Source organism: Phyllosticta capitalensis, assembly GCF_038381095.1.
Source record: "Phyllosticta capitalensis strain CBS 128856 chromosome Unknown BKA78scaffold_8, whole genome shotgun sequence".
Lineage (NCBI taxonomy): Eukaryota > Fungi > Ascomycota > Dothideomycetes > Botryosphaeriales > Phyllostictaceae > Phyllosticta > Phyllosticta capitalensis.
Window position 1 is genome coordinate 1,792,695 of NW_027117446.1, and position 22,629 is coordinate 1,815,323.

General features: G+C 57.4%; 10 protein-coding genes across 10 annotated transcripts; 1 reads left to right on the top strand and 9 right to left on the bottom strand.

Moving 5' to 3' along the window:
* Nucleotides 1–41: 41 nt before the first annotated feature.
* BKA78DRAFT_233404 (class II aldolase/adducin domain-containing protein) lies at nt 42–990 on the bottom strand (the record flags this gene model as incomplete). Its single annotated transcript, XM_066883817.1, has 2 exons — nt 42–680; nt 799–990. Coding segments are annotated over 2 exons (831 nt in total), but the record flags the coding sequence as incomplete, so codon positions are not given.
* A 1,556-nt stretch (nt 991–2,546) lies between these two features.
* BKA78DRAFT_286252 (Metallo-dependent phosphatase-like protein) lies at nt 2,547–5,371 on the bottom strand. The gene is made up of 3 exons (XM_066885711.1): nt 4,816–5,371; nt 3,966–4,768; nt 2,547–3,918 (listed from the first exon to the last, which is right to left on the bottom strand). The coding sequence occupies exons 1-3, from the start codon at nt 5,137–5,139 to the stop codon at nt 3,009–3,011; spliced, it is 2,037 nt and encodes a 678-aa protein (XP_066742215.1). The 5' UTR covers nt 5,140–5,371; the 3' UTR covers nt 2,547–3,008.
* On the bottom strand, nt 5,372–8,109 carry BKA78DRAFT_321049 (uncharacterized protein). The gene is made up of 2 exons (XM_066888994.1): nt 7,667–8,109; nt 5,372–7,613 (listed from the first exon to the last, which is right to left on the bottom strand). Exons 1-2 carry the CDS (start codon nt 7,699–7,701, stop codon nt 5,660–5,662), a joined length of 1,989 nt encoding a protein of 662 aa, XP_066742216.1. The 5' UTR covers nt 7,702–8,109; the 3' UTR covers nt 5,372–5,659.
* BKA78DRAFT_321050 (uncharacterized protein) lies at nt 8,030–8,680 on the bottom strand. The gene has a single exon (XM_066888995.1). The coding sequence runs from the start codon at nt 8,641–8,643 to the stop codon at nt 8,104–8,106; it is 540 nt and encodes a 179-aa protein (XP_066742217.1). The 5' UTR covers nt 8,644–8,680; the 3' UTR covers nt 8,030–8,103.
* Nucleotides 8,681–8,912: 232 nt separating this feature from the next.
* On the top strand, nt 8,913–9,529 carry BKA78DRAFT_226605 (uncharacterized protein; the record flags this gene model as incomplete). Its single annotated transcript, XM_066883692.1, has 2 exons — nt 8,913–9,049; nt 9,118–9,529. Coding segments are annotated over 2 exons (549 nt in total), but the record flags the coding sequence as incomplete, so codon positions are not given.
* Nucleotides 9,530–10,274: 745 nt separating this feature from the next.
* Nucleotides 10,275–11,262, bottom strand: BKA78DRAFT_297960 (uncharacterized protein; the record flags this gene model as incomplete). Its single annotated transcript, XM_066886842.1, has 2 exons — nt 10,275–10,771; nt 10,833–11,262. The coding sequence occupies 2 exons, from the start codon at nt 11,260–11,262 to the stop codon at nt 10,275–10,277; spliced, it is 927 nt and encodes a 308-aa protein (XP_066742219.1).
* Nucleotides 11,263–11,897: 635 nt separating this feature from the next.
* BKA78DRAFT_345766 (uncharacterized protein) lies at nt 11,898–13,317 on the bottom strand (the record flags this gene model as incomplete). The annotated part of the gene is made up of 2 exons (XM_066890503.1): nt 11,898–12,670; nt 12,720–13,317. 2 exons carry the CDS (start codon nt 13,315–13,317, stop codon nt 12,231–12,233), a joined length of 1,038 nt encoding a protein of 345 aa, XP_066742220.1. The 3' UTR covers nt 11,898–12,230.
* Nucleotides 13,318–14,260: 943 nt separating this feature from the next.
* Nucleotides 14,261–15,419, bottom strand: BKA78DRAFT_355147 (uncharacterized protein; the record flags this gene model as incomplete). The annotated part of the gene is made up of 2 exons (XM_066891851.1): nt 14,261–14,703; nt 14,753–15,419. 2 exons carry the CDS (start codon nt 15,417–15,419, stop codon nt 14,261–14,263), a joined length of 1,110 nt encoding a protein of 369 aa, XP_066742221.1.
* Nucleotides 15,420–16,454: 1,035 nt separating this feature from the next.
* BKA78DRAFT_286256 (glycosyl hydrolase family 76-domain-containing protein) lies at nt 16,455–18,377 on the bottom strand. Its single transcript, XM_066885712.1, has 4 exons — nt 18,005–18,377; nt 17,797–17,930; nt 17,631–17,750; nt 16,455–17,578 (listed from the first exon to the last, which is right to left on the bottom strand). The coding sequence occupies exons 1-4, from the start codon at nt 18,138–18,140 to the stop codon at nt 16,484–16,486; spliced, it is 1,485 nt and encodes a 494-aa protein (XP_066742222.1). The 5' UTR covers nt 18,141–18,377; the 3' UTR covers nt 16,455–16,483.
* A 269-nt stretch (nt 18,378–18,646) lies between these two features.
* Nucleotides 18,647–19,946, bottom strand: BKA78DRAFT_286261 (uncharacterized protein; the record flags this gene model as incomplete). Its single annotated transcript, XM_066885713.1, has 3 exons — nt 18,647–19,335; nt 19,385–19,726; nt 19,787–19,946. The coding sequence occupies 3 exons, from the start codon at nt 19,944–19,946 to the stop codon at nt 18,944–18,946; spliced, it is 894 nt and encodes a 297-aa protein (XP_066742223.1). The 3' UTR covers nt 18,647–18,943.
* Nucleotides 19,947–22,629: the final 2,683 nt, after the last annotated feature.

Below are 22,629 nucleotides of genomic sequence, written 5' to 3' on the forward strand. Positions count from 1 at the left end.
CATCAAACACCCTCGGCTTTTCCGACCCATGGCTTTCCCTCGTCCATGTACTCGTGCGCCTCCTGCTTCTCCACGACGTCAAAGAGCGGCTTCGCGCTGAAATACCCGGCCACCCGCGACCCAATGCTCGTCCACGTCAACCTGGCCTCCTCGTCTCCAATCTTGACCGTCTGGATGCCTCTCCCAGCTGCCGCCGCGTCCGCCAGCAGCTGAACGCGCGCGCATTTTTCCATCGCAACGAACCACCACACGGCCTCCTCGACGGTGCCGCCCACGGTCAACAGCCCATGGTTCCCAAGTAACGCGCACTTCTTCTGCCCCAGCGTGGCCGCGATGCGCTTGCCCTCCTCCGTCGCCATTACCACCCCGCCAAAGTTGGGGTACACGACGTGGTCCTCGTAAAAAGCGCACGAGTCCTGCGTCAGCATGTCGAGCGGCACCTGGAGAGCGCAGAGAGCGCGCCCGTGGATGCTGTGGCTGTGGGCCGCGGCAACGACGTCCGGCCTTGCGTGGTGGATCGCGCCGTGGATGGCAAAGGCCGCCGTGTTGAGCAGCTTGTACGGCGATGGCGAGGGCAGGATGCTGCCCGTAGACGAGATGTGGAGGAGTGACGACGACGTTATTTGGCTAAAGGCGACGCCGAAGGGGTTCACCCAGAAGGTTCCTGGCTCGACGGGGTCCTGGCGGTGTGTCAGCGTGGTTGTCGACAAAACATTGTTTCTTCAGGGTCCATGGCAACGTCGATCCCATACCAGCCAAATCCGGACCCAACCACTTAACCAACAGCCATGTACTCACCCTGACAGTAATGTGCCCCGCAACGCCCTCATCGAACCCGTGGCGCCCAAAGATGCGGAAAGCGGCCGCCAGCCGCTGCTTCAGATAGGCGCGCTCGACCAGCTTGTCCTCAAACACCAGCGGCCGCGGTATGTCCTTGCCCTGCTGCTCGTTGAGCTGCTGGTACGTCGGCTTCTCGGAACAAGGCTCTTGTGAAAATGGACCGGCAGTCGACCCGGGGGAGACGTGCTCGTCGGGAGCTTGGTGTGTAGGGGGTGGCTGCACCGCCGGCGCTGCGCCGTTGTCAGTATGATGTTGCTCCTCTGGCTCCTTCTTGTCGTCGGTGGAGGAGCCATCGACATTGACGACGTCCGGATGATGATGCTGCTGCTGCTCATGCTCGTCCTCGTGCTGCGCATTCTTCGGGCGCATCGTCGTCGTCGTCTTGTCGCTGGAGTCGACATTGACGACCTCGACAGCCGAGGGTGGGGGCGGGGGTGGGGGAGCCATTGTTGCCGGTTTGTCCTGCGAAAAGGTAGGTCTGTCCGGATGTGTTTGAAGCTGGAGTGGTAAAGGTATTGGGATGATGGCCGAGGTGAGATCGATATTCAACTGATCTTGAAGCGCGTCGGTGTCGTTTGTTGTCGTCGTCTGCCTTCGTCGTCCGCCCAATCTGATAGCCGTCGGTCCTCTCGTAGGTCGTTCTCAAAGCGGAGAGTGGAGACAGCACTGCATGCATGCATGCACGGTATATATGTCCACCACCATTGGCGACGGACAGCCGACAGCTACCCTGCTCTCCCTCTCTCTCCCCGCCACTTACTAGGCAGCTCCATGCTTCCCATCTGGCTACAGCAGTAGATCTCTCCCCCGCCAGCCAACCATGCACTGCGGGTTTGTCACGTCCACGAACTGTTCCGGTTCGCGACGGCTCCAGCCGGCCCACGACCCTCGCAGGGCGTGGCTCTTGACATGACGACTATTTACCTCCCCCCAAACCCGTCACGTCCAACAACCAAACCAACGCCAATCACCGCGATTGACTGAGCATCTGGCTGGCTGATTTGACTGCCGAGTACGCGCGATGGCCGAACACGGAGACCAACTACTAACCGCGGGGAGCAGCTGGTGAGGGGCACGCGCGGGGTGCGAGAGGTACTGTACGAGAGGTGGTGATTAGTAACACCCCGTGAAGGATATCCCGGACGCTGGGCGACGGAACGGCGGGCGGGACGGCGGGAGAGGAAAGTTTATCGTCATGTTTGACATGACAAGTGAGTGGTGGGCGCGCCCTGGCGCAAAGGCAGAAGTAAAGGCAAAGAGACAAACAAGACTAGCTTTCGTGACAGTCGAGGATGTTCAGCTCTTTGCTTGGTTAGGTTGGACTGGCTGGCTGGATTATACCGGCCGGGGGCGAGATGCGATGGCATGGCATGCGACGCACGCGAAGCGAGGGAGATGGCCATGTAACAAGTGCAGTTGATTTGGGCAAAAAAGAGAAAGTGTCTCTGGCAGCTGTTTCAGTATATATCGTTCAGTCGATCGTCGGTACAATACATGTGTAGGTAACATGTAGGCAGAGAGGGTAGAAGAAGAGGAGAACTATCTAGGATAGGAAACAACACACGCACAACACCAGCAGCAGCATTATTGCTCTTTTAAATACTATATCGTAGATACATTGATGCTCATACCTAATGAAGCCTCAATGTACTGATAGACTAACTAGACTAGAGGCCCTCCCTAAGGAGATAGATAGACAAACAGTGTATATATATATATATATATATATATAGAAAACAAGACGACGACGATGATGAAAACGAGGACGCCCGCCGCTGTGCTATATTGTATCCTAGACGTCTACGTCTAGGTGCGTGCCTACGTGCTGTGCTGTCTCCTACTCTATGCTATCATGTCATGCCACCTAACCTAGGTAGGGTGAAGATGTTTTTTCCGCATCTAAATCGTTGTGGTGGTCCCTGTCTGTCTGTCTGTCCTTGTATGCATCGCCGCCCTCCGTTTACAAGTGCCTGTGCCATTCCCACTGACGCCATGGAAGCTCCCGCTTGCCTCTTGCATATCCTCCTTTCCAACCCCGTGTCTACATAGATGCGGATGCGAGTCTAGAGTCGAGAGTCTCATCATGTTATGCATGGCCCACGCACGTAAACCCCGTCAACCAATCCACCCCTCCCACTCAAACTCCACTCCCTCTCTCCCCTCCCTACTCATCCCTCGACCATCCTAATCCTCCCCTCCAAGCGCGGCGCAATGGCCTTTGTCCAATTAACGGTAAATTCGCCCTCCTGCAGCCCGTCGCACAGCGCCGGGTGGCCGGGCAGCCCCGTCAACCGCCACCACTTGCGCATCACGCGGCGCATGATGGATAGCTGGCGCTCGCGCGCTGCCACCGCCGCGGCTTCGGCGTCGGCGCGGGCGCTGTGGTGGTGAGGGTGATGGGGAGGATGAGAAGTGTGGAGAGCGACTTCGTCGTCCGTCTCGTCGTCCGTCCCCGTCTCGTCCGTCTCGCTCTCGGCCAGGGGCGTCTCGGCGCCCTCGGGGCGCGTGCCCAGCGGCGTGCGACGGCCATCGCCATCGCCATTCTGCGCACTCTTCCTCGCTGCTCCGCCATTGGCAGCAAGCAGACGCTCGACGGCCTTCGCGCTGGGCCGCTGCGGCTCGAGGTGCGGGTGGTGATTCGAAATCTTCTCCTGCACGCCGCTCCAGTGGCGGCCCATGGACGGGCCCCACTGCTTCCAGCGGCCCAGCACCTTGAGGCTCATGAAGTACTGGCGCAGCATCATGGAGATGAGGATGCCGTTTTCCTCGGAGACGATTTCCTTGGCCTGGCCGCCCTCGGCCTCGATGAGCAGGCTGTCGTAGCCGTCTTTGCCGCGCGCCATGTAGCCGCGCGTCACGAGCGTGTACTCGCGGGCGGGGTCCAGCGGGGCGTGCGCGATGGAGACGGCCGAGACGCGAGAACCTGGTGGTTTGGACGGGTCGAAGGTGAATTCAATGTTGGACACTTGCGGGAAGCGGCCTTCGAGGGCGGGGTATTTGGAGACGGAGTTCTCGAGGGCGTCGGCGATGGCGGCGCCTTTGACTTTGATGACCACGACGGGGTCTTCGAAGGGGAAGCTGGGATGTGTTAGCTGGGTGATGAAAACAATGCGTGTGGAAGCTACCAGTTCATGATGTCTTTCAGCCGCAAGACGCCGGGAGCGTAGATCTGATCTCCCCGAATCGTCCCCGCCGCCATGATGGCGCAGTCGCCCGAGTACGTGTAGCGCATCAAATCACAAACAAAGTTGCCAATGTTGGACTCGCGCGTGCGGACAGTGGTGAAGCGGGCATCCAGCGGCGCGGCCGTGTACCCCACAGGCTTGTCCAGCTTGGCCTTGAGCTTCGCCGTCAGGCCCTCGACGACCTTGATGGTGGGCTTGTCCTCGGCGATGGACGACACGACGTCGCGGCGGACGATTTCAAAGTCCCACTTGCCGTCCGGCTTGCGCCATGCCTCGAGGTAGCTGAGCTGCTTGAAGTCGCTGCCGGAGCGCAGCACGTGGGTGCCGTTGATGAGCGAGTGCGAGTAGTAGTGGTCGTGGCCGCCGAGGATGATGTCGATGAGGCCGTCCGTCTGCCGCGCCAGCTTGTCGTCGTTGGGCTCTCTTTGGTGCGTGACCGCAACAATGATCTCGCAGCCTTGCTCCCGCAGCCCGGGCACCAGCTCCTTTGCCGTCTGCGTCGCCGACTTGTATATCAGATTCGGCGGCAGCGAGTTGATTGTGTCGAGCCACTCCTTTTCTCCTAGCCCAATCACGCCAATCTTGATTCCGTTGGAGCTTGTGAGGATGGTCGTCTTGGGCGCGTTGGCGAGCGATTCGCCTTCGCCTAGGTCTGGGTCGAGCACATTGGCGAGCAGCCACGGGAACTTGCACTGGCCGGTGAGGTGGCGATACTGGCGGATGCCAAAGTCGAGGTCGTGGTTCTGCGGCGTGTTAGCACGTCTCCAAGCTGCAGGACCGCAATACGTACCCCAACGCAAGCAACATCGGTCCCTATGCCATTGAGTATGGGCACCATGTGGGCGCCCTTTGTGACGGAGCTCTCCAAGCTAGGGTTGAAGGCATCGCCCGAGAAAAAGGTGACGAGGTCGGGCTGGCCCTCGAACTTGGGGTCATTCCGGTAGTGGTTCACAAGGTATTGGAACCTGGCGATGCCGCCCACGGGTTCGGCAGAGGAGGGCTCGACGTGGTACACGTCATTGTAGTGCACGAAGCGCAGATCCGGAGGAGCCTCGTGGGTGGTGCCGCTGGAATAGGTAATGACGTCTTCTGCGGTGGGATTTTCGACAGACATGTTGTAGAAGAATGAAAGGAGCTAGGTAAACAAAGGATAGAAAAAGGCAGGGGTAGGTAGAGCTCGAGGGTATAGGAGATGGATTGTTGTCAGACCAGAGCCAGGATACGGACACGGGCGGCCTTGGCTGTGGCAGCTGAGAGGGCGCGCGCAGAGCGAATTGAGGCGCCATGATTGGGCGAGGGGTGCAGCAGCAGTGGCTGAGCATCAAGGGGAGCATGGGGATACGGCATGGGCCGCGCAAAGGGTTGGACTCTGGTGCAGCTGTAGACTGTGGTTTGGTCTGGCCGTTGGTGACGTTTGCCCCTGGCCCGCCATCCAACGGCGTTGCTGGGATTTTCGCCAATCCCGTGTCAGCCGCGCTACGACCACATGCTGTTTGGAGCTCCGGGCATCTATTCATACTTCTACGTCTTTCTTACGACGACTACAATCGAATGCAAAAGATCTGAAATGTCCCCAACGCCGACGCTCTATTCATGCAACCGTAACCCAAGTCATGCAATCCAAACGTCAAAAACTACGCCTCTCGCTGGTCAATGGTCCATCGCCGCTTAGGCCCCAGGACGCGTTCGTTGCGAGAGCCCGTCGGCAGGCTGCCCCAGAGACCGTGCTGCGACATGGAGCGGCCAATCTGGGGCGGCAGCTCCTTGACGTCGTCTACCGCTTCCTCTTGCTCATTAGATTCTTGCTCTCTAATCTTTTCTTGCTCTTTGATCTTGTCGTTCTCTTTGTTCTTTCTATCTTGCTCGTTGAGAGAAAATTCCGTGTTGGGCGTGTTGGTGCCGGTCGATGCCGAGTCGTCTTGCTTGATGCGTTTGCTCCAGAGACCCGCCGACGGTGTGAATACAGGGCTCTCGGACGTGCTGCGGCCGGGGCTTGGGGTGTAGCTCCTCGTAAGGTTGTGGATGGTGGAGCTGCGGCGGATGCTTCCGAGAGATGAGCTCGTTCTACGCGCAGGCTCTCCAACGCCATCAGCAGAGCCGCCAATGGCGTTGGCCGAGTATCGTCGGTCTCCAAATTGTGTCATGAGCTGTGGGGCAGGCATCGGTCCCAATCTGGCTGGGTCTGCTCCCATGCGCAAGTGTTCTGCCGAAGCTACAAGCACCATGTCATATTCATCCGATAGTCGAGCGTTGCCAGACCTATGCCGCTCCAGAGATGGCAACTCGGTGTTGGTCGGCGACTTGGGCTCACTTTGGTCCGGCGCATCCCTGCGAACTGCCATTGTAAGAGACGCCATTCCAACGTCTAGCAGGACAGGCTGGCTGGTAAGAGCGCCAATCAAGGCATTGCACCCGGCACCATGCGTGACCAAAACCAGAACAAGCTCTTCTTCCACTTGTTCGTGGTCGTCGTGAGTCTCGACCACAGCGTCCTCTGGGTGTTCGACAGCGCCATGGGTCTTGTACCAGTCCACCATTTTGGTCAGGCCACGGCGGAAGCGCTTGTGCATGGAGCTCCACTCTTCGGGCAGTTGACCACCATCACCCCATTCCTGCGGCTCGCGCATGCTGTCCCACTGGTAGTCAATATCGACGCAGGCGTCCCTGGCGTGTGCGACATAACCTCGAGGGATCGGCTCGGCAGGCGAAATGGCGTAGGAAGGGATTGGCGCCTTGTACGTATTCAGATCGGACTTGTTAGGCGCTGGAATCGGCGCGGCGCGCTTCCGTGTCGAGTGGGTCGAGTCTTGACTGCCAGCGCGATCGCGAAGCGGGAGGGCTTGCGCAAGGCTGCCCAGTGCCGACAAAGATCCTCCGCGTCCATGGTTTGCTGCTTCCGAACCCCAACCGCCCGGAAAGTTGCCGCTCCGAGAATTCGGACGGGAGTCGACGTATTCGCTGCGTCGAAGCAAATCGGCCTTTGCCGACGCAACCATCATTGTGGAAGGTGGCGGCGGCGTAATTGACTCGTAGTAGTCGGGCGAGAGCCATTCTCCCAAAAACGCATCAATTCTTAGGGTAGTCTTTTCAATTCCCTTCTTCAAGAGAGCCTTGCCAAGGACGTTTCGCGTGGGATTCTCCTCGGCTTCGGGAATAATCTTTGTGTCTGGGGAGTTGCGGCCATTGGCCGTCGCCATGGTAGCCCGCCTCCTGTGCGGAGAGTTGCTCCGAGACAGATTGGGACTTGGGGCCGCAGAAGAACCCTTTTGGTATTGACCAATGCCAGCGCAAATGGCGACCGACGTCTGGACGCAGCGTATAAATGGCGAACTGTGAACGACGACCTTGTACTTGCGGGGCTTCTTTTTGGCGCTGGGACGAGGGTCGGAAATGTTGCCGTCGAGGCTGTGGCTCCGGCTATGTCCTCCGTATTCCTCGTCGGCCTCTTCGCGCGCGTGGAGGATGCTGGCGATTCGAGTTCCCAAAGCTCGCGATTGGGACCATCCTCCATAAGTCAGAGGCGGGTCGTAGGGCGTTGGAGACGTGAGGTGCCATGTCTTGTCGGCGGCATCGAGGCGAGCGCCGTGTCTGAACGGTTAAGTGGTTAGACTCGAGCTGTCAGAGGGACACGAAGAGCTTGCCTAGCAATGATGATGATGGCGGGCGATGGACCCATTGTTGCGAAGTGGGATAGAGATGGACAATCAATCAACGACTTGGGGACGGGATTTCCTCAAAGCATCGAAGACGGAGCCAACAGGTTGAAATCTTGGCGCAGGGGCAAATTCAAGAAGTCCGGCGTTTCGGAAATACGGACGAGGTGCCGACGGACAGAGGCAGCGGAATAGCGATGGACTGGAGAAATGGCTGGTGGTCTAGGCAGGAGAGCGAGGGAGTCGGTTGAGGAAGAAAAGAGGTGACGATGTCTTGTTGCCGGTGTAGAAGGACCCGACGAGTGGATTTTCCCATGACATTTTTGCGCTAACTCTGTCCGTGACGCCATCGGTCTATCGGCTTTCAAGGGTCCGCAACGGTTTTATACCAAATCTTCTCTCAACAACATGCACATGGACATGTTCTATTTTCTGCTACAGATTCTCTCGACCCGGTCGACGCGCCGCTGACGGTAAGGCGGGAGGCCCGAGTCTACCACCCATGCCACCGTCGATATCGAACACACACACCTTGCTGTACTTCTCCACACCAAAAACCACGGCCGGTGCAGCTCCTGTCCCCAGCTCCCAAGTCTCCACTTCGAGACCCCTCTTCGTTCATTGTGGGTCCTTGAGCTGTTTGCATCGAGATCGATCTGATATGATGGATGAAATAATAGAAGAAACATTTCAAGCCACGCCGTCATGAGAAACAAACATCCGACGACTGCATCTGGCATCAAGACACAAGCCCCGCTTTGCCTTGTATGGCCTAGCTGTCCTCTGCACATCAGCCAAACACTCTGCATCTTGCCCGAGCCAGGCCATTCGTTCGGAGAACATCTGAAGTTTTCCCTTTTCTTTTCGAAGGAAGCAGACCGGGCCAGACCGAGACAAATACAAGGCGGCGAATCGTATCCTGACTTGACGCTGACCAACACCTGTCGTCCACGCCTGACGTGCATGCTCCTCCTCGGCGAGCTGTTTGCTATCGCTGCTGCCACACTGCGCTGCCAATCCGACCCTGGATTTTTCCTCGACCGACCACCGACCTCGCGACTTGACCTACCATCCCCCCATGCCTGCCAAACTCGCCTGCTGCTGTCGCCAAAGACGCCAACATCAGCCCGCCACGTAGGCGCTGGCCGGCCTACCGTTACTTGAGCCCCCTCATCGTCTTTTCTCTTGACTCCCCCTCCCTCCCCCCACCATGTTGACCTATGTCATGGATCCCGAGTCGGCGCCAAACTGCTGCATTTGCAACAAGCCCGCCGTGCGCGGCCAGGAGTGCTCCTGCGAGGCCGAGCGCCTCGAGCTGGCCGTGCGACAGGCCGAGCAGCGCTCCATGGACAAACGTCTCGAGGAGATCCGGTCGGTACATACCTTCGTCACCGTCATCATCGCGTTTGCTCCCCGCTAACATCACACCGCACCAACAGCGACTGGGTCGTCAACCACGCGCGCACGCACATCCTGTCCGCCTTCGAGCGGCTCAGCTCACGGCGCAAAACCGCACACAACGCCTACCTCTCCTCGCTCCCCTTCTACTCCATCTTCGTGCAATACGCGGGCGCGCCGCCGCTGCATCCAACAGCGCTCGCGACGCTGCGCGCGCAGATCGCCGAGGCCAACGCCGAGCTGAAGCGCGGCATCGACAACGACTGGCGCCTCTCGGTGCTGCGCTACCCCGAGGTGCTCGACTACTTTTACGGGCTGGTCGAGCTGGGCTTGCCCCCCGACCGCGACGCCCGCGTTGCGCGGCCCCCGTTTGCCGTCGCCGGCTATGCGGATCAGGGGTTTGAGGGGGGCAGGTTGGGCAAGGCGCCGAGTGTGAAGAAGAATCATGCGAGGGCTGTGAGGGACCAGACCCCGGCGCCGCTGCGGCCGGGCATGCGCAGGAGAGAGCCGCCGGGGTATCATGGGGGAGGAGGAGGTGCTGGTGCTGGTGGTGGAGCGGTTGCGCGGGCGAGGAGACCGCCGTTTGCGCCGACGCCGCCTGGCGGTGGTGGTGGTGCTGCGAGGGGACCCTATGCGCTTCCGTATGACGACCGCCAGTTTTACCATTAAGAGTTCGCAGGGGACGGTAGGCGAGATGCGCACAAGGAGCGAGCGTGGAGTTGCGAATTCAAGCGGTGGTGGATGCAGACGACCCAAAGGCTTCACGCCTGACGAGGAGCGTCGATACCACGACGAAGGACGAACGAAACGATTCATGACTTGCATGCATGCATGGCGGGCGGGCGGCATCAGCTTCCTTTCTTCTCTTTACATACTTCAAAGACGCACGACCCGAACCAGGTCTGGCTTTTCCGTTTTCCTAGAAAGGATGGAGACATACATGCCTATGCTTCGAGCTTCAAGCCGACCGGCATCCGTTTCCAGGACGATTACCAGACTACATACTATCCAACTCTACTGATTAATAAATAAATCGCTAATAGTCGTCGTCTATACTTTTAGTAGACCACTCCGGCGGCTAAAAACAAGAAAGCAAAGCTGTCTGTCAGCTGTCCCAACTAGCTACCAAAGTCGATTGCTCTATTTACAATGGACGCAGGGACAGGTTCCTCTCGTGCGGCCGCCCTCCTTTTTGTTGTCACATCGGCAGCCTATGTTGAGTCGTTGATGTTTGAGGCGTTGTAGACATGTGTCTCTGCCCGAAAGGGAAGCCCAGTGCATCAGCTTGACGCCTGAGGTGGATCCAGTGGCTACGCAAGAGCGGCAACGGTATTGCTCCTTTGATGGCCGCCACCTCTGCCCAAAGTCTTTCGCTGATGTCATGGTTGCAGCATCTTTCAGTATGGTAGATTCGAGATTTTACAAGACTCAGCTTCGAGACGAGGGCCGCAATGCTGATCGTGACGGGTGCCGCGCTCTGTGTCCTCTCGCCCCCTAATCCGGCTTTCTTGAGCGCAATTGAAAGGGACCCGTACACCAGGTTGTCGCACTCCTCCCTGTTGACGGAATAGTCCGGGTAGCTGCCCAAGCAAAACGTCTGTCCGGCCGTGTTTCTGTCGACAATGGCTTCGAGCCGCGAGTAATAAACGTTGAGTAATTTCTTCACAATGGCCTGTCTGACATCCATGATGCTCTCTAATTCCAGTCAGCATTCCAACCAGGACCACACTGCAAACCAGGGGGGGGGCATGCTCACCGATGATATCTGGGGGCAAGTGCTGCGAGCTCGACTTTGGGTCGAGAATGCTGCCGTCCTCGTTCACGCACTCGCCTTCTGGCCCCACCGAAACCGTCATCACAAGAGTTCTGACTATATCTGCAAATATCCCCACATGCCCGAGCTCCCACGCAACCCAAAGCCACTGTGCTTTGCATCCCGCGTAATACTCGCAGCGTTCAATCCATCTGTACGCCCACGGCTTGACCAGCCGCGTGGCGTCGTACTTGTCCGTCAGCACCGTGATCTTGAGGAGCAATTCAAACTCCAGCTGCAACAGCACTCGGTTAAAGCGCAGGTGCGCAATGTTGAGCAACACCGTCAAGGCCTCAGTGTCGTCCTTGGGGAGAGCCACTTCGCGGATGTCAGATAACTGCTGTTGTGCTTCTTTGAATCCACTATTGAGCATTGAGTACCAGGTGTTACAGGCTATTGAAATTGCGTGGGAAGAGATAGCGAAGACTTTTAGAACTAGTCCTTTAGGTATCTTTTTGTTTATAAGAAGTCTGAGGTTACTGATCCTGCCCTATATAATAACCTCCGGCTCTGGAGTGTTGGCTTTATACTGTGCTTCTGCTTCTTACCTATCTCTTTCTTCTTGATTACCTACTGCTGCTCAATTTTTAGAGGCTTCTTCTTGTCTGCTTGCTATTTCTTGAATTTTAACTTCTTGATGTGCAACTCCTTGCTCGTTCGCCGTTTCTTGTGGGTTGAGTTGTGTCATTGGGAGAGAGGTATATTGTGGAGATATAAGACTTAGTTAGTTAAAATATTCTTGAGTGTGAAGGGGAATAGTTGAGTAAGGAGATGTGTTCTAGTTCTAGTAGCACATTACACTTGGCGCACTGCACTTGGAGTTGACTATAAACCCAGCGGCTCAGGTTTCCAACCTCAAACGTGACCCACTTAACTCTAAACAATATTAGAAGGCACAGGGAGCAAGTATCCACTTATGCGTTCCCCCTTTTTAGAACAGCTTCAGATGCACGGATATCACCAAATAAGGCAATCATGATATAGTTGTCCACATCTTTGGCTCTTTTACCCCTATTCTACTGCATGATGGTCTATTAAGTCTACTTTTCCCCTGAAAATTGTTCTTCTCTCTGTCAGTCCCAGCCCCAGCTAAAGCAAATCTAAAAGCCTAGCCACATGCTCACCCCGGCGAATCTAATGACTTCCCATATTCTCAAAGCGATTCGGAGCGCTCCAGCTGATTTAATGAATTCCATGGCGCCTTAATCGAATTCAAAGCCCGTCGCTGATTTCGATCCTCTCGATTTGGCACTTGTCTGCCTCTTTGGGCCTCAATAAAAAAGAATGTAGGTGCTGAGAAGAGGAATCGTTTGCGTCGCCTAAGAATATCTGATTCTTCTTTCAACGGGTCACAGCTCCCAATATTTCGGCTTGACGGTCGAGATGGCGATGGTGCATGTCGAGGAGAGGAGGCTCAAACTCCTTCAGGATCTTGGAAGCTTTTGCAAAAATTTCCGTATCAACAGCGAAATTTGCGCACCTGCGCGAGCCCTGGTGGCGGTGTGCTTCGACATGGATTTCCTTGACTCTCTGGGCAAGCGTCGGTATGCACATTGCCAAGTGGTCTCTCCTTTCATTCTTTTCGGCAGGAATCTTCAGCTTGCGAAGTGAGAAGCCTAGAGAACCGTACGCGACGGCATCGCATGAGACCCTCTCTGAGTAATCGCCATTGCGACATCGTGTATCGGAGTTTAAGGCTTTGGAGACATATTCTTCCAAAAGATCGTAGTAGGTCGAGCAAAGCCTCCGCGTAGCTCTTTTTTGGAATGCAATGATGTGTTCTGTTGTTCATAAGTCAGAGGGGCAGACGCATAAGAGGACCGCACATACCAGCGATATCTGCAGGAAGACGCACAGAGTCCGCGCAGGGATAGAGAACTTTGTTTTCCGAGTTGCGCAGGCATCCGTCCTTATCCACCCAAGTCACTCTCACAAGGTGTGATACAAGAGTCTTGAAGGTCTCGGTCTGTCCCAGCTCCCAAGCGATCCAGAGCCATTCCTCGTGACCTGGCCTTGTGAGGAGATAGATGACGTCGCCCATCCAAGCTTTATACCATGGGCGGAGAAGTTTCGTTGCGCCATACTTGTCAGTCGCAACCGTGACCTGGACAAGTCTGGAAAATGAAAGCTTCTGCGGCACCAGGTCGTACCGCATGTGAGCAATGTTAAGCAAGATCTCGAGGGCTCGCGCATCATCATCGGGGAAGCTGACTTCGCGTTGTTGATTGGTGCCGCTCGGCTGTTGCGCCTCTCTGAAATGGCCGTTGAACATGGCCTTCCACACGTCACTGGCCAGCGACATGGCCTTGGAACTGACGAGAAAGGTTTTCTGGGCCGCTTCATCCCCGGATTGGTCGGAGGGGTGGTCGAAGACGAGAAGGCGGACATCGCCGTCAGGGTCAAACACCGTGACGCTTGAGTTGTCCATGATGTGGTGCTGGTCGAGCTCGACTCGTGGTAGAAGTAGCCAATGGAGATCGCGATTGCGCAGTGGAAGCCGGCTTTTCGTGATTGTCGCTTCACACTCTCAGGTGAGCGGAGGAATTTCTGAGGATGGAGGGTGGCGGAAGAGTCCGGTGTGTGTGGTCCGCTGCGCTCGAGAGGGTTCAGGATCGCTGTTGCGTGGAATACTCGGTGGGCGGTAGAAGGGTTCGATGACAAGAAGGTTCGACGACGATGAGGTAGGGCGGGCTCAGATCATGGATGGTTGCTGCAAGGTCGGTGTCGCCGGTTGCAGTTGTTGACCGGAATCAAAGTGAGAGCGAGTCGGCCAAGAGCTCCTTGAGCGCGAACCTGGCAAGTGGAATTGATCCAGCGAGGTCAGTTGGATCGAGTCAAGCGCAATGGTAGCAGCTGGAAAAGCTCAGGCTTATGACCTGACGATGGTCAAGCCAGTTGGTTGTTCTGTCGAGGTTTGCGCGCCCACCAGAACGCGCCTACCTATCTACTCGGACCGCAACGATGACTAATGACGTCACTTGGTGACTGTTGGAAGGCGCTCAGACCTCCACTTCCATCAGTTTCGAAGGCACATTTAGGTTGAAGGCAGAAAACGCCAGTGGCGGTCAGATGTGGACCGAAGGCAGAGTGGTGGAGTGGTTGTTGGCACAAGTCTTCTTGCAACTGAATTCTACCACTGACCTCTACACCAAGCGACACTTTCGACGCTCTTGCTCAGCAGCCTTTCGAATCTTCTCTTTTCGAAGTCCTCGATTGTTTCACCGCGGCCACTCTTGACAGCATAAGTGCATTCTCTCCAAGAAACGTAGCCCTTCTCTTCCCATCGGACATGTTACAGGACTGACCGCAATGGCAATGAAATTGAGCTGTAAGAATGCACACAGTCTCAGAGACTGCGTCTGCCAATTCGTCTATGAAGGCCGCAGCTTTTTGGCTTGGCGCTGGAGGTGGCTACGATGGATTTGCCGGAGAGGCGACGGGATATTTTGTACCAGGTACGACAAATCTTCCCGAAGTCCGTCGCTGATGCCGCTGTTCAAGCAGGAGCCGTGGCCCGCGTAGCGTCTTGTCTTGACTGTCTCGAATTTTGCCGAGAGGTCATTGATGCTCATGTTGGTCGCCGAAGAAGAAGAAGAGTCCATCCTTTGGGTGTCGAGCCCAGCTCCCCTCAGCCACTGGTAAAGCGATCCGATCGTCATGGAGTCGCAATCCAATTGTTCCTCTGTTACATGGGGACTTCCATGGCAGCAAAGAGCTTGTCTGAAGCCATTAGGCTGAATATACGTGTCTAGTATGTCGTGCAAGACTTCAAGAATGGCGCTGACAGTCTTTTCTCGGACTTCCATGATACTTTCTATTTCTGGTCAGTGTCGGTCGATCAAAACGCGATCGGCCATGCATACCAATGATATCAGGAGGAATATGTTGTAAATCTGACGATGGATCCAAAGTCCTGCCGCTTGCTGTCAGGCATTCTCCAGCCGGGCCCACTCGAACAGTCTTTACAAGACTCAAGGCAAGACTCTCAAACCGCTCCTCTTGTCCGAGTTCCCACAAAATCCAGAGCCAGTCCTCGAGATTGTGCTCAGGGCTCCATTTCAGTTTTGCAGGTCCCGACACGATGTTGGGCCAGTGGTCGAATACAGGATGAAGTTCAGATTTCGGCCTGTCGGGACCAGGCCCCACGCTGGCAAGCCAACCTGAGTACCACGGCACAAGGAGGTGTGTTGCATCATATTTGTCGGTCAATATGGTAACCTTTTTGAGGAGAGAAAACTCAATCGTCTTTGGAACCGAGTTGAACCGCAGATGGGCGATATTGAGGATAATTGCAAGAGCTTCAGGGTCGTCATCTGGTAGCTCAATCTCACGGTGGCCAGAGCAAGGTTTCTGCGACTCTCTAAAAGAGCCGTTAAGCATTGAGTTCCAGGCATCGCAGGCCAAGGACATTGCCTTGGAGGATACAATGAAGACCTCTTTTTCCTTCGAGGTCCGGTCTTGGAGGATGAGTCGAAGGTCGCCATTATCGTCAAAGCGCGTGATTGCAGGCTCGGAGAGGTCCGCGTCCATAATGACGTCGTTGTGTGCGTTTCTCCCTTATTGAACGTCAAGTCGTATCATCGGTGGTTGAAACTGTCGTGGAGGGAGTTGATGGATGGAGTTGAAGTCGGGTTTGCAAGTGGATCGTTCGGCAAGGAAACGCGACACGACTCGCAAACGCGTCGCGTCCAGTGTGTCGGGTCTACCCACCAACCCCACAAGCTGCCGCGCTTTTGATCCCTCCACGAATTTACAGTACGCCTCGAAACGCTCTCTCTGTATTAAAAGAATCGGAAACCTAAAACTCTCTACTCTCCGCCATCTGCTTCATCACAAAAGCGGATGTTTCTGGGCATCATTGCCTAATTAGGCAACCATGACGCAACTGCAGACATCTCTGGGAGGCATGCCCAACTTCTGACGCGGGCAGAGCAGACTGGCTGGACTACTACAGCGTAACAGCAGACAGTACACTCAAGCGCTTAAGTGTGTGCATTCAGCCATTTAAAAGACAGAGTCAGATATTCAGACACCACCACAATGGGCGACAAAAGAAATCCAACTTAGGCTTTCCTTCAAGTCTTCGCACACTCAGACGCAAGCGCATGAATGCTCCTTGCGACCATCCACCAAGAGAAAAATTCTCTCTATGTTGGAGGCATCAAGCGCTCAAAGACTCCTCATCTCTAGTTGCGCTAACTTGGTGATAGAGAGTCTTGGATTGACAATTTCTTTTGCTGACTATTGTGCTGCTGGTTTCTCAGAAGAGGATTTTTCTGCCGTCAAAGAAAAAAGGGGGGGAAGATGTAAAAAGGGAAAAGAGAAAATTTATATCCGTACAGAGCTACATGAAAGGACCATACCTATCCGCGACACAAGACAAGGGCTCCATCTTAGCCCAGTCTCTCGCCCGTCAAGTGTCAATTGTCAACGCCAAACCAGACCTATCGTGGATCCTGCTCCACTCATGCCATGCCATGCCATGCCACGCTCAACCACGCTCTGCCATGCTATTCCTTCCTGACTTGCACATTCTCCGTTCTTGAACTTCCCCCTTTCCCCCTCGTCCCCCCTTCCCCCCTTTTCCACCCCTTTCACTTAAGCATAAAAAAGCCAATACCCACCATGCCACACGCAACAAACAGCGTCAAGATCCACGCGGCCGCCTTATCGCCCGTCGTGATCTCATGGCTGCCGAGGCCCAAGCCCGTCGCGCCGCCATCGCCCGTCCCCGCGCTCGCATTCCCCGTGCTGTTGCCGCCCGTATACGCCGTCAGGGGTGGGCGCGGCGCGCTCCACGCTCCCGCCGCATCCAAGTGAAGCATCTGCGAGCCGATGACCGACAGCGCGCTCATCTGCTCGCCCACCCCCGCCGTCCCGTCGTACGTGTCCTGGTACCAGCGGCGGCCGCAGATGCTGGCACCGCCCGAGCACTGCTTCGCGGCGCCGGCGGCGGAGGCGCGCAGGCGGGGGGAGATGGCCGCGGCGGTCGAGGGGGCGAGTTGTGCTGCCACCGCCATCCACCGCGATAGGTACGCCTTGAAGGATGGCTGGTCGTTGTTGCACGTCTGGCCGGGCTCGCACGACACCTCGCTCATGATCTGCGAGCCGAAGTCGGATGGGAAGAAGACGTCGGCGCCGCTGAGCAGAGCCGACAGGCGCGCGCTCCACAGCGCCTGCTGGTCCGTCGAGTTGCTGAAGTTGTACATGTAGGCGGACCCGGCGATCAGCGTGCCGTAGTTGTACGTCCACTGCAGGTGGTCGGCCTCGCTGCAGTTGCCGCTCGTCGACGTGCCGTCGTAGATGTTGAGGGTCGCGGGGGTGCCGCCAGCGCCGGTCGTGGCAGCTCCGTTGGCCGCCATCATGAGCGGCGAGTCGGCCATCCAGTCCCACATCTTCTCGGCCCACTCGCCGTACGTCGCGTTGCCCGTGTAGCGCGCCAGGCGCGCCGCCAGCTGGAAGAAGCCGCCGTTGGAAATGGTGTTTTTGTAGTCGTAGCCGTTGTTAAAGGTGAAGATTTGCCAGCGCAGCCCTCCGCCGCAGGTCCCCGCGTCCCACCGCGTCACTTGGGTGTTGAAGACTGCCTGCGCGAGGGCTAGCCATTGCGGCGACGAGGCGGGAGGGTTGGGGAACCCGAGTTCGGCGGCAGATAGACAGGCAAAGGCCCAGAAGACTTGGTCGTCGTTTCCCTGGATGAGATTAGAGGGGGGGTTCGAGAGAGGAGCTCGGCGCAAGGGGTACCTCGGATTTGGTTTGGTTTGCGGGCATGTAGTCGGCGTCGGGGCCTGTCTGGAACAGCAGCGCCTGGGTCGTGATGTCGTTGTACGTGGTGTCGCCCGTGTAGTACCAGTATTCAACGAGCTGCAAGTGTCAGACTGGTGTCTACCAAATTTGGCTCGAGACTTACAGTCATGAACATTGCTCCTGCCTCCCACCAGTAATATGGGCCGGGAAGGAGGCCAGGAATTTGGCCCGTCTCATTGCCATGATAATATGAGACGAGACCATGAGCGACTGTGCTGGCTGCCTGCTTGATGCTGTCTGAAGCAAAGCACTGGGGCGTCAGCAAGAACAGTAAATCGGGGAGCGCGCAAATGACAGGAGGTACTCCGCACCTGCATCGTCGAGGTTCAGGTCGAGCGCGGAGGTTTGAATGGTCAGCAGCAGCAAGGACCACAGGCTGAGCGAAAGCGAGAGGAGAGGCGAGGATGAGCGTCGCCGGCGCGGCGCAGCCGGAGCGAAGAGGCGCATTGTGGTGGAGTCAGGTCATTCAAGGCCTGTGGGCTGCTCGGTGCAGCGATGGATGGAGCGAGCGAGTGGAAAAGTGGGATGGCAGTCGAAAGTGTGGGCGGTGGAATGCTTGGTTGGGACAAAGAAGAGGAGGAGAAGTGGAGGGGCGTGGAGTTTCGCAGGAGGCTGAAAATAGACTGAGATGATGACGAAGGAAGGCTCAATGGGAGGTGCAGAGTAGATAATGTAAGCCAAGACAGGGCCGCAAAGGGCAAGGCTTAGACAGTCTTTGGTCTTTGGTACGCTACAAGCGCTGACACTGACAGGCCCAAAGCGAGCCATGATGGGGGCGGCGCAGGCAGGGGAGGCGATACGATGGGATGCGGGGGCCTGGAACTACTGGTTGCTCTGTTACAGCACAGTGTCAGAGCATCAGTGGTGTTGTATGCAGTCAAGAACAAGCCTTTTCCAAGCTTTTGCGCCCAGAGGCTTAACGTGCAAAGACGCGGGGGAGTCCCTGGCAACTGCAAGAACAAAGCATCACCAAGGTCCCTCTAGAAACCACCCGCGTCGTCATCCATTCCTCCCTCCCTCCCTCCTCGTGCCGACTTCCGACAAGAATGAGCGACACAATCGAGCCGACAATTTCAGTCGCGAAAATAAAAAAAGGAAAATAAAAAAAGAAAAGCTGTCAGCACGTCACTTGTCAGTTCCCTCTCTGTGCAGGACCCGCAAAATTACCTTCATCATCCCACTCCGCACGACCCTGAAACTCTGCTGATCCTCCACACTCCACAGTCGACTACTCCACACCCCACAGCCCTCTAACCCTCCAACACCTCATACCCCTTCTCCGCCGCCTGCGCCTGCATCTGCATCTGCCTCTCCTTGCCCTTGACCGTCGGCGCAACAATGACCGTCTGCTTGCCGATGCCGTCGCGGTAGGCATTCTGCAGCCAGTGCGGCGTCGCGCGCAGCGCCGTCACGACCCACGCGTGCTGCGGCGAAAACAGCTGCCCGCCCCGCGCCCCGAGCACGTTGCCCACCACGGCCGCCGCCACGCTGCGCGGCGTCGCAATCGCCTGCCCCGTCGAGTGCAGCGACGACTCCCACGCGTTGATGAGCGACGTCGCCACCCACCCTGGGTGCATGATGGTCGTGAGGATGTGCCGCCCGCCCACCGCCGCGTAGCGCGTGCGCAGCTCCGTTGAGAGGCCTGCGGATGTTGGTTAGTCGACCTCGACTTAAAAAGGACAGAAACTCACCCTCATGCAGCGACAGCGCGGCCGCCTTGCTCGCGCAATAATCCACCAAGCCGGGCGGCGTGATGAAGCTCGCCGTGCTGGCCATGGTGACGATGTGGCCCTTTTTCGCATCCAGCATGGCGGGCAGAAACGCCCGAACGAGGGTAAACAGCGCCAGCACGTTGACGCGGAACAGGCGGTCGTTGTAGGCGTCGTCGTCGTCGAGCAGGTCGCACGACCGCGCAATGCCCGCGTTGTTGATGAGCACGCTGGGGTCGCCGACTTCGTTGCGGATCGCGGCGCACGCCTCGTGGATCGACGCCGTCGACGCCAGGTCGCAGAAGTAGAAGACGACTTCGTCGCCTGGAGGGGGATGCGTTTGTTAGATTGTGGAAGGGGAGAGGAAAGGGGTACGATACTCACGCTCTTCAAACTCCTCGGGCAACACCTGCACGTCGACGACGACAATCGTCACTTTCCCCCTGCCCGCCCCCTCAAGCAGCGCCCTCACAATCTCGGCTCCTATCCCCGAGCAACCCCCCGTCACAACCACAATCTCGCCCCCTGGCGCTACTCCCCCCATCTGCTCCTCGCCAGCCACCCCCTTCGTCTTCTCCGTTGCCTTGCTCCCCCTGATTCCCCACCTCCTACCCCTGCCGCCCTCCTCAACCCCAAAATCCCACTTGCCACCCTCATCTCCCTTCCCTCGGCCCAGCAGCCGCGGCGCAGCAAACCCGCTCAACGCCCAGCGATTCGCCGCCTCATTCGCGCGCCTGACAAGTCCCAGCGCAAACAGCACGCCCAGCACTCTAACCGCCCCTCTCACACCATCCTCCTCGCTCGCCTTGCCGCGCGTCGCCGCCGCCACGCCCGCGCCCACCCGCTCGCGCAGCCGCGCCCGCACGCGCGCCGGCCCGCGCGTGAGCAGCACCAGCAGGACCCCCGTCACGCTGGGCGAGTGCAGCGCCGCGGCGAGGATCAGCCGGGCCAGTCGCAGGATGTTGAGCGGTGTGGCGGCGCTGGCGGAGAGGATGCGCCCGAGGCGCGTGGTGAGGTTGTGCAGTTTGGAAGGTTTGGGGGAGGGGGGAGGGGGCGGCGAGCGCGAGGGCGCGGTGGGTGGTTGCTGGTCGGTGGATGCCATGTTGGGGAGGTGTTGGTGTGGGTGGTTTGTGTTCACGGTTGAAGTCGCCTTTTTTCTCGTGTTTGAATTCGGTTTTGCAGTTGGATTCGCGTCGTCTTTGTCGACGTCCTCCTCGTCGTATTCTTCAGTTTCCGCGCCCGTCGAAGTCGTCGTCGTCGTTGTCGTGTACGGGATGGGAGAAAGACGCGCAAGAGGCGTGCTATTCAGCGTGCTCCTCACGCCTGCAGGCGTCGGTGTAGGCGTAGGCGTCGCGTCGAAGAGAAACGACCTTTCCAGCCCTCTTTCGCGCGCGTCTCCGTCTGCGAGTGTTTCTGCTGCGCCAGCCTCTTTGTCGTCCGGACGTTTGACTTCTCCTTCTGCTTCTCCTATGCGATCTTCCAAGCCGGAATCAACGTCGTCGTCGGCGTTTCCCTGTGCAGCGACCAAGTTCTTCTCGCCGCTGCTGTCGAGGCCGTGGCCGTGGCCGCCAAACACGACTGCCAGCCGCTCTCTGCAGCGCTGATAGCCGTTCGTTTCGGCCGCGTTGGCGCCGTCGCCGCTCGCTCTCACTTTCACTCGGTGCCAACTCTTTTTCTTCTGTGCGCCTGCGTCGTGATCACTCTCTGGCACACGATGCTGCTGTCCGGACGCGTCGTCCTTATCCTTTTCCTTCTCGTCGCCGCTGTTCCTCCTACTCTTTCCCTTCTCTCGGTCCCCCTTATCGTACCTAAACGGATCGTACTCCGCCCAAACGACTCTCTCCTTACCGCCACTCACCGACAAACTCTGCGTCTGCGTCGGCGTCGGCTTATTACCAGCTCTAGCACCACCGCTCGCAGAAGCTGAGAGCGAGCTGCGAGGAGAGAGGTCCAAGCAGCCGTCGTACGCCGACTCGAGGACGGCGGCGTCGGTTGAGGCGCTGAGAGCCGAGACGGCGCGGTCGAGCTCGAGGTGCTGCGCTGCGTTGGTGTCGGCGACGGAGTCGTCCCGCTGGTAGTGGAACGTCAGAAAGGAGGGCGTGGGCGAGACGGCGTCGCTGCGCTTGCGGAGCGTGTGGATGCGGTCGTAGTGGTGGTGGGTTGTCGTCGGGTCGTCCAGTATGTATGCTGCTCCAGGTACAGGGAGGTAGGTAGGTATGTGTGTGTCGAGACCGTTTTGTTATTCACTCGGTCGGTTCTCTCGTCTTCTCTTTTGGTGTTTTCTCCGCTTGTGGTCAGTTGGTCGCTTCGTTTTGCCGGCCCCGAATCCCCTCAGCTCTTTCTTGGACAGTCTGCCTATCTCTCGTCTGTCTGCACGCCGCAGATCGTTCGCCTACTCGTCGCGGATCGTCGCTATTTCTGTGCTATACAGCGAACCCCTCCCCCAGCAGCCGAGGTCGGTTGAGGAGGTAGGTAGGTAGATTGATGATTGCTGTCCCGCTCCGTCCGTCCAATCGGTCGCGCCGCTCGACTGGCAGTGATAATTGGCAACGTCCCTATGAAGAAAGTCGACCGGTTCGTGAAGATGGAGTTCTCCGCGTCGACAACAGTCCGCGAGCGCGCCCGCCGTTTGATGGGGCACCAAAACCGGCGCGATTTGAAACTGAAAACCCAAAGGCAGCGGGGACGAAATAAAACGGAAATAGGATAGAGAGAAAGAGGGGGAGAAAGAGGAATGGAGACGCCAGCACGCAAGCCAGATAACAGATGCTGCGGTACAGAACAGCCCTCGTGCGTCAGTCAACACTTGCACAGCAGCACAGCAGCGCCGCAGCAAAAAGGAACCAGCCCGGCCGGCTTTCCCAAGAAATACCCACCCACCCACTGCTTCGTCTTGGTCTGCCAACAACTTGCGGACACCAGACAGACCCTTGACCAACCCCACTTGTCGCTCGGGTTGGCAGACAAGGCACATCCCCGCCAGCCCTTGCGCGAACTCAAAAATAATGCTGGACCCCGCCCTCCAGACCACGCAACCTAACTTTTTGCCTGCTGCGTGTGCGTTCCTGCCGAATCGGTGTGCTGGTGACAGGGGCACCGCCTGGACTGTACGTAGATGTAGTATGCTTTTGAAAACATGTACGGACGGACATGTTGTCCGTCTATGGCAGAATGGCTGCTGAAACGTGTCAATCGCCTTGTCACGCGTCTTGCTGTTTGGTTGCTTC